At 43.7% G+C, this 9812-nt stretch overlaps 3 protein-coding genes across 3 annotated transcripts; 1 reads left to right on the top strand and 2 right to left on the bottom strand.

Moving 5' to 3' along the window:
* Window positions 1-455: 455 nt before the first annotated feature.
* On the bottom strand, window positions 456-1778 carry PHALS_00217 (mediator of rna polymerase ii transcription subunit 27; the record flags this gene model as incomplete). The annotated part of the gene is made up of 2 exons (XM_024729214.1): window positions 456-1483; window positions 1565-1778. 2 exons carry the CDS (start codon window positions 1776-1778, stop codon window positions 456-458), a joined length of 1242 nt encoding a protein of 413 aa, XP_024572260.1.
* Window positions 1779-1780: 2 nt separating this feature from the next.
* PHALS_14883 (uncharacterized protein) lies at window positions 1781-5150 on the bottom strand. Its single transcript, XM_036407564.1, has one exon. It carries the CDS (start codon window positions 2653-2655, stop codon window positions 2404-2406), a length of 252 nt encoding a protein of 83 aa, XP_036262982.1. The 5' UTR covers window positions 2656-5150; the 3' UTR covers window positions 1781-2403.
* A 1839-nt stretch (window positions 5151-6989) lies between these two features.
* Window positions 6990-8561, top strand: PHALS_00216 (major facilitator superfamily; the record flags this gene model as incomplete). Its single annotated transcript, XM_024729192.1, has 1 exon — window positions 6990-8561. The coding sequence occupies one exon, from the start codon at window positions 6990-6992 to the stop codon at window positions 8559-8561; it is 1572 nt and encodes a 523-aa protein (XP_024572258.1).
* Between the last annotated feature and the right edge of the window lie 1251 nt (window positions 8562-9812).

Raw genomic sequence — 9812 nt, 5'->3', positions numbered from 1 at the left:
GGTCAACTCTAAATGTCCGATTATAGTTAAGCAAATAAATTGGGTGTGGAAAACACAAGCTCTAAATCGGCATGCGGACATGTGAAGAGCTTTTTCCTGGGTTGTGAATGGCAACTATAAGAAGATGAAAGCAGAATGTGATATAGCGGCGATGAAATATTGGAGCTGCTAATCAAACAAAGTTTTTGATCAAAGAAAGTAATTGCGACAGAATAAATAATTGGAGTGTCGAACTTGCATTCATTATTCTTAAGAGCAAGGCGAAAGGCTCTGAATTTAGATATTCTGCTTCAAACATTCGCTGTTGTCCAATCTAATATAAAGACAGCAAATTGTATAAAAGACGATAAGTGCTCACATGTCTACACAATAAATTGAGCCGCATCACATGAAGCGATTAAGTTTAGGTGCCACGCTCATCACAAAAATTATCCGCAAATGCATATGAATCAAAATCACTCAATGGGGAGACACTTGGAGTGAAAGGCTTGTCCGTTAGCGTAGTCGCGGAAAGAAGGAGGCACGTATGCCCAATTTTCAGTCTCTCTGACCAGCAATTTCTTGCAGAAAGAACAAGGTGTCTGATAGATCTTGTCATAGTAGGCAAGCCAAGTAAAGAGATGGTAAAAACACGTCTCGGGATACTGTCTACGGAAATGGTCTAGTGCCTTACGTCCGTGAAGCGTGACAAGTCGGGAAAAGTTGTGAGAAGATTCTGACCAAGCGCCAAGTGGAGCATTTTCCTTGTACGAGAAGATCGATAGTCGCTGTATGTATTTTGTAACCTGCAGGCCAGCGGTTCGAGCTTGTTCTTGTTCCTTCATTGACTCCCGTGCATCTGTAATGCGCTGCTTAAGCTCCTCCATTTCCATTTTAGTAGCCTCTTCAGCGGCCAATTTGGCTTTTGTAAGCATATCCTCTTTTTTCTTCTTAACGAGTTGTTGCTGATGCTTCTTATGCTTACTGCGAGTACTACGCAAACGACCAATAGCAAAGGCCGGGGATGTTGGTGTAGATGGCGTCATGGGACTAGCAGCCACGCCCGTCTCGCCATTCGGTCCACTTTCAGGAACAGGAGGACAAAAGCTGAGATGCACTGTCAGCTCCTCATTAATTTCACACTTAATAGACTTGATGACTCGACGACCTCCGCGCGTGGTCTCAGATTGCTTAAAAAATTTCAGCTTCCGGTTTTTGGCCATAACATAGTCCATCATTTCATTGAGTGTTGCCGGCTGCTTTTCTCCGTATGGATCGAACACCCGACCACGCTTGTGAGACTTGGGCACGAAGAGACTATTTGGCATAGATGGACAGCGCACGTCACCTAACATTTCAAGACGAGGAAATGCACTACTCAGCTGTCCAAGATAGACAATCTGTGCCTTAAGAGCCATATCTTGAACCTGGTTCTTCCAATTGTATTCAAGCATGAGATTGCGGTGTGTCTGGCTTACGGTCTCAATGGGTTTTGTCTTGCCATCTAAGCGGCAGACATAAAAACAGTACAATAGTAAGCACTCGAAAAAACGTATTTATGAGCAGAATATCGAAAAACACGAACCAAATTCGGGCACGAGCTTGCGTAGCAGCTTTAAGTTAGTTTGCACACGCTCGAGCTTGTTTTTGATTGCTAAGCGCAAGGCGTCATCAGAGGTTTGTCCGTGCTCTAGCTTAGTTTTCGCCTCGCTTAGCTCCAAAATGATGCTTTCGGCCGTGTATCGCAACACGCCCACACGCCCCAACAAGATGTCAGCTAGGTAGAACGGGTCACTCATGATTAGAAATACGAAGGAATTGTAAAGGGGCAATAACAATGTTTTTAGATATCAAACAGTTTTTGTCCAATCAAAAAGCCCAGTTTAATCAATGCCAGCGAAATCGACGCGACGGTGTTAAAAACTCTGGCGTAATCGCAGCACCGCTACTTCAAATGTCATTATGGCTGCGACGCGAGCTTTGAACACTGCGTCAGAAAATTTGTCGTCGTTGCAGCTTTCTATCACTGAAACGATGCTACCACCAAATATTTCTTACATCAATTCACCATTCCCACCGGCACAAGTAAAGTCCTCCACACGTTTCGAGCAGGATCATTAAATTACGAAAGTTCAACCGCCTACAACGTCATCGCCAGTGTCCGAATCCCCGCGAATTATCTGTGAAAGTGTTGTGATGATGGAGTGCAGCCATCCAAATGTTCAGGAGATTCACATTAAATAACCTTCGAAGTCATTGTTAAACATTGGTGTCAGCATCCTTTGATTACAGCTTACTTCTTTTGGCTTCTCCAGCTACGCTTCTCAGCGCTCAATTATCTCCTCACCACCAATCAAAAGACCCCGAAGCTATCTGAAGCTACCTCGGATTAAAATTTCAAAAAAATACTGATATATTTGTCACTCAAATTCTGTCCCGGCGCAAGCGATCGTCGCACCATTTCAAGTTGATCATAGCCAACTTAGCATATGCAAACGATTGATGCCACGAAAAAAATTGGGGATCGATATGTGATCTATAGAAATTTGGCGATCCTCCGCGAGGGTCGATTCTGCGTGTGGGCTTGATCCTCCGATCATCTCCTCCGAGAAAAAAGGCAGCTGATTTTCCAAACAGCCACATTAAAGCCAATTTGTGACAATTAGATGGCTGCATCTAATTTTGATCTTTCCAAGCAGCGCGCTGTAATACCCAAACCATAATATTTGACGCAGTACAACAGTGCTTTTTGGCAATAGTCGTGATTAATTTAATTTGAGCAAAATGTAGTAAGAATGTTGAGCGTCTTGAACATATTTCCAACCTTACTCAATCATTCTATTTAAGTACTGAAATGTATTTTCATCGATGTGCAGTTAAAGCCAATTTTCAGTTTATAGGCAATCTCATCTAAGAGGATCAAATTTCGTCCAAAAAAACTTCCCGTCAAACACCTCTTCATCAGTTTCTCAAATCCATTCAGCGATACTGCTCGTCGTGCTTTATGCGCTTCCGGTAGATTTATAGTTGGAATTCTGAATCGTGCATATGATTGGTCTGATGTTTTTGATTCCACGTAACATAATCAATGAATTCTGCCGTCAAGAGTACCAAGAATGACGAGGCAGTTCAGCCCCTCCGGATCCGCGCTTGAACATTTAAAGACGATGGTTGGACACCTACAAGAAAGGTATCTAAGAACCTGATAGCCACTTATAGAACGAAATTTGGATCCTAAATTGCAGAGATAAAAGTTAGCTAGCCTAGAAGTTTCGGCATCGAAATTACCGCTGTGGTCACGCCTATTCCCTAACGTTAACATAGGGTTACGAAATCCGTTCCAAAATGTTTCCTGCTTTCTCCGGCTTGTTGCAGCGAGAAGATGCAGATTTTCTCACATGGTGGGCGACGATCAGCTCGTCTTCTCTTCACTTGATCGAATCATCTCCCCGAATAATCAGTGCTTTTGCCAGACCTCTAGGGAAGGACGGCTTTCTATGCTAGAGGATCGCTAGCAGAGTCCCTTTCGAAGCCTGCTCGTGGTGAAGAACAGCCCCAGCAGCAGCAACCGCCAGCAGCTTCATCTACTGCTGCAGCGAATGAAAGCTGGGCTTCATCTCATACGTTTGCGTGCTCGACTGATATGCTAGAGCCATCATGTTGTATAGCGTTTCTAAGCTTGCGTACGAGTGTAAGGTTTCTCAAACTGTGAATTGAATAGTGTATTGTCCTGTGACGGCATCTATATTTTTCTCAAACTTTGACGCTGAAGTGCCTACTCTATATAGCGGCTCAATTTTAGAGCTTAGGTTTACCATTAATTGTATCAAGCATATTTGTTTTACTGTATGTTATATTCAACTGCAAAAGCAGCCCAGGTATCCATCCCACTAGACCTCTCCTTTACTATTTCTTTTCCCTCATATGTGGCCTAGCTGAAATTCTAAGAAACAAAAGTCTGAATGTACACTTAGAGCAAACTATACACGATTAAAGATTACGCACATTGAAAACAGGTTGACAGTTATTTTAGCATACAGCGTGCTTTTGGCTAGATTGTATTGGCGGTGGCAAGCAACTCAATAAGTGTAAAGTACAAAAGCCCGAGCTCGTCGTTGAACACTGCCAGACAAGGCAACGCTATGAGCTTCATGCACTTCGACCACTTGACTATGAGAACATTACATCACGAAGTACTCCGCGTCGGAAACTTGACTATCTTTACTGACAGGGTAGGATAACAGCATACATTAATGAACAGGATCAGTGAAGTTATTATAACTTTCAGAGTGTAATGACGCAGCTCGACCGTCAAGGCAATTGAATATCGAAGACCACATGTCAGCCTACTGCAAGGTAACAAATAAGAAGAACCTTACAACAAAAAGCTCAATTTCTACTTAATGCGATTTATGTTTCATGAAGAGTCTAAGTACACGTACCGCATACTATCCAGCTCTGGGTTGACACTCAGTTTCAATGATCATGCGGCTGAACATGTCATGTGAGCATACGACTGGACCCGTCTCAAAAGCAACGAAGGATCGAAAGCACTGCCTAAGGTATAGACCATCCAGGCGTCTTAACTTTCGAAGTGTCGAATTTCGGTCCAAGTTCCGAATGAATCATGGCCATGGTGAGAGCTCAGGTTATAAGCATTTTTGCACCAAAGGCAAAAAAATGCGAAAATTCGAACAGCCACAAAATCATGCACCAACAGAAGTGACGCTGAGAAATATCAGCCACTAGTGAGGTTCAATCTGCGCTGCTAGGTGCACGCACCCAGATATTATGTTTGATGTGCACTGCGCAACTCGACGGGCACATGATAAAGTCTCTCTGATCGCATCGCTTGCTTGTCATGACATGATTCAAAAATCTGTCGCTGCGAATGCACACTATTGCACGTACAAGAATGAAGCGACCACATTAGAAGAATGAAGATGTCTTGGCAATCTGGATATGTGGCGCTATGAAAAGACGGAATATGTTGCTGCGGCGATTAAGTTTGAGAGCTGCTTTGATCAAATGTTCTTAAATGAGCCCATTATTTACATTACAGTGCTAATAAACAAGCTGGTTCAGTGCAGAGCGAGAGAAGCTCAGCTAAGTGAAGGATGTGTATGTTAAGCTCAAATTATATAAAATGTTTAGTAGGTGTTGTGGTGGTTATAGTGTGCGGGTAGCAGTGAAGCGCTCTCGGAGGACGCACTTCGCCATCGCAAATGAAAGGGTAAACATGTATATGAAAAGCCAGCGTACGTACAGGTCAAGAAGCCAGAATTCTATGGATCTTTGCTGAACCGTCGATTCAAGTGTAACAAGGAGGGATCTTGACTTGGTTTTTGTTAACGAGATTAATATTATCAAGAATTTGTGTTTTGACGTTGGGATCACGTGTAGACCATGTAGTGTCTATCTAGCATCGAGTTAAGAGTTTTTCCTCACTTGTACATCTAAAGTCTATCGCCTGAGTGTCAAGTCGCTCGAGCTGTCAAACTCGGCATGAACGTTGTACAGTAGTTTCCGTGCAACAAGCATGATTTGAAACTATCGCCAATGAGAATCCAAACAATAGAGAGTGGGAACTGGGATAAAAATATAATGCGTGGCTTGGTGCTCGATTCAAACGCACAAATGCAGCACTCCCTTCTTTATCGAGTTCTCAGTGCGAATGCGAGCAAAATCGCATTCTATAAGCTAGTTCAATCTGCCATGGTGGATCTCGGGCTTCTCCTTTAACTTTATCGCGGTCTGATGTTTTTATATTTTGATAATATAGCTAGTTTGATCCTTCAGGATCAAGAAATTCAAGAGTTAAACCCGCAGTCTGTTTGAACTACAGCTGCTTCTATACATTCTTAAAGCATATTATATATAACAGATGTTTCTGCAAAGAGAATCAATGCAGAACAAACATATTGAATCTTATCACTCGAACGTACCAAGAATAAAGAAACTATAAAACATGATTCAGCAAATGAAAACCTGCGCCAAAATTAATGTCTAACATAGTACATTTTATCACACGAACGCACAAAGAAGAGAGGAACTAAATGGTTATCAAATACTGCCAACCTTGGCGGGATAGAAACGATAATTGACATAAATGATGGTATGAATTCTTCGATTTCAAGAATTGCCTGTAAGATGTAATGATTCAAAACTGCGCTGGACCATAAACCTTTGGTATCGAATAATAAGCTGCAGTCGGGCTTTCAAAAACATGACGAAGGAAGAAGCATTTCCCGTGCAAACTGTAATATATACGATGATAGTTCATCTTGTTCTCTCTGCATTGATTTGCATTCATGTTAACAAAATAGGCGACAACAATACTGGTAGAAACACTCGTTCTGGTTTCGGGTGCTTCGATAGATACAATATGATTTACTGTATTGAACAAAGAAAGTCGGTACCCAAAAACAAAGATTCCTATCACGCAATGGTGAATCTCGATTCTACAGTATGAATCTAAGAGCTTTGTGTAATGGTGGATTTGCTCAATTTTTTCAAAAGACACCCCAGACAGCCTAATATTTCTATCATTTAAATGTGGCGTGGCTGTGATGACGTCTAACTTACACAGACACACTGGCGTGTCATAAGATCCACTATACCAATATTATTTTCTGCTCCACAATGACAGGCATTCATTAAACATAAATTATCAATAGCAACTACTGTATCATATTATGCAATATGTGTGACCGATCTCTGATCGCGATCATTATTCCACATATTTAAGGATATTGTGGTAAATACGACTAGGGTTGATAAATTTTTGATGGTATTAAACTGCTTTGATAACATGCGGATCTGGATCTATCCCATCGATTCGAAATGCTTTCCACGCCAACGCACTCGCTCTGCACTCGTGATTGAGAGTAAGCAAATGAAGATTCGCTGGCTCCCATAGATCAACTGGAAGGCTACGACTGGTCGATTCCCTCGACAAATAAGTATTCCCAAATTGACCGATTACGACACATTCGGAGACTTCCTGTGATATGGTCATCGAGAACAAATCTGCACCTGCTTCCCCTCAAGTGACCCCCGCGCACCTTGCCTATGGGTCAGAGGTCACAACTCGGGAGGTCCACAATACGGTGCTGAACATGGAGGCCCGCCTGCGAGTCCAACCGACTTATGTTCTATATACAAGTGCCATGCTCGCCTTTGTGCTGCCTCTTCAGTACGGTTGGTCCACCTCTCAACTCAATCTGCGCAAGTTCCACAATGTCGACGACTGTGCCGCTCGACCGGTTGTTGAGGGTACATGTATCATGTTCCCAGGCCACACCAAGTTTCAATGGACGATAGTTGTGAACGCGTGGATTGTTGGAGGCATGTTTGGTGCTTTTTTCGTCGGCAAGTTGTCAGATAGATTCGGTCGCAAGCAAGTTTTGATTTACAACTGTGGTATTATCATTGTAAGTGCTGTCATCATGGCCGTAGTATCGAACTTGTGGGCTTTTGCTGTCGGTCGTCTTCTTGCTGGTCTCGCCTCCGGTGCCACATCGGGCAACGTGGGGAGCTATATTAACGAGATTTCGCCACCCCACCTTCGTTCGCTCTTTGGGGGTGGATTACACAGTAGTAATACCGTTGGAATCTTGCTCGTCGCAACCACATTTTTCTACATGGACTTTGAAGACGGCTGGCGCTACATTGCTGCATTTCCAATTGTGCTAGCGATCATTTTCTTGCTTATGTCTCATTACTTCATGGTTGAGTCACCGGTGTGGCTGCTCATGAAAGGCCGTCGAAGTGATGCTGAAGCCGTTCTCACTCGATTATATGGAGCAAACAATGTGCCAGTGGCTTTGGATTGGATTGAGTCCAAACGAAAGGTTGATTTGGAATTACAGTCGAGTGTGTGGAGTGAGAATGGCAATGATGTTGTTCGTAGTGGTAAAGGTGCACCTTTCACGGAAATCATATCGCCTGCCCTGCGTCGCCAATTCATTATCGTCATTGGTATTGCTTGCATGCAGAAAATCACGGGAATCAACACGGTTTTTTACTACTCGTCGGACTTATTTACACAAGCTGGCTTGAAAAATGTTCTTGTCAACACCATCATCATTGATGTTGTAAACATGTTGCCATCGCTGGTGTCGGGATTTCTAGCCTCTCGTTTTGGCAACCGTTGTATGCTGTTGTGGGGTATAGTCGGTATGTTTTTTAGCGCCGTCGGTGTGACGCTATCACTGACGTTCAATTGGTCGACTCTAACGATTCTTTTTATCGCAACGTATGTCATTGCGTTCGGTGTAAGTCTTGGCCCGCTGATGTATGTACTTGTTGCCGACATCTTCCCCGACTACGCACGTGCTACAGTATCATCGATAGGTGTAATGGTTGCATGGTCGTCCAACTTAATTGTGGGTGTTGGCTATCCGTACATATCAAGCGCGTTGGGCAATTTGGCGTACCTTCCGTTTGTGGTTTTGCTGGTGCTATCATTCGCATTCGTATTTATTCTGGTCCCTGAAACCTCTGGCAAGACGAACGAGGAGATTCAGGACGAGTTCCGCGCCCTCCGCCAGAGAAAGCGCCATACTGCAACTGCTAATTAAATTCATAAATATGTATATATTTGCTATTAATGGAAATAACAATCCGTAGAGGTATAAAATTTTAGCTCAAATCCTTAGTACTTTGGAGTATCGTGCGTGCGATTTTGTAACCAAATCCTTATCGTGGACAAAATGCACATTGCATTTGGTATAACAGTGTTTGCCTTAGATGCTCTCGGTTCCCTCCTAATAGAAGCACACGAACCCATCATCTGTGCATTGTTACCGTGGACTCTGAAAGTCCTATTTCCTATGCATGAAAAAATGCACGGCAAACCCGTTGCACTTGGTAGCACTTGTAGTCAGTCATTCCCAAGACGGAGTCGTGAATTATATGTATTCGTTTTGAGAATAGAAATGGTTTTTACGAGTTCCTGTTCCTCGGACAAGTAGGTCAGCTTAGAATATGGCGGTCAAAGGGCCGGAGGCGGTAGTCGCTCACGTGGAAGCGCTCTCCAGCTTCGAGAATGCATTGGCAGGGCAAGACCAGCAGCGCTGAACACGGCGCCAAACTATAGAACAGATGGTGTCCACCGTGAGGCCGCCAATATTGAGCGTCCAGATAATATTCACCTCTCTGAATAATTAAAGTTGAATTGGCGGTAGATTTAGCCTCATTTCAGACGAAGTTACAGTTATCACGATTGCAATCCAAGCTAGGAGGTCGCGGGCGAAAAATACACTTTCGAGCAATAACTCGGTAAAAGAGGCGCTTCCAACACGGAACGATTTAAAGCGGCAGAAGACACGGAGCTCGACGTATCGAGTGCGTTTAAACTCTCGTGTACCCGTCAAGATAGGCTAAAACTGGCAGAATATGTCTAGGAGCTACGAAGCCCAGTCGCAACAATGGCGCCTGACATTCTTCCGATTGCCATCGCATTAAAAGCCCTTAAGCGGGCATGAGTACCCACCATGCCTCTTCGTAAGCGTTGAGCGTTGCAGTCAATGCGGAGGACAACATCTATGCCGCGAAGGTATGATGGGCGCTAGAAATGTAAGCTTCACAAGGGAGCCAGAGGCGATGGACCTCAGTCATACTGAAGAAGAAAAGGAGATGTCCTAGCTACTAAGCAGCTTCGGGATATAACAGATGTTTATCAACAGTCGCACAAGGCATCTGCACCTTGTAAGCCCCCCTCCGCATTTGTAAAGAAGTACGAAGGTTCGGGCTTCCACGCAAGAGAGGACAGAGAACCCCTCCATGAAAACGCGAAGACTTATGGGCGAAGAGCAGCCAGCTGGTTAAGT

This window comes from Plasmopara halstedii, assembly GCF_900000015.1.
Source record: "Plasmopara halstedii genome assembly, contig: Scaffold_110, whole genome shotgun sequence".
NCBI classification, from domain to species: Eukaryota; Oomycota; class Peronosporomycetes; order Peronosporales; family Peronosporaceae; genus Plasmopara; species Plasmopara halstedii.
The sequence above is the reverse complement of the archived record's forward strand: the minus strand, read 5'-3'. Positions and strand labels throughout refer to the sequence as shown.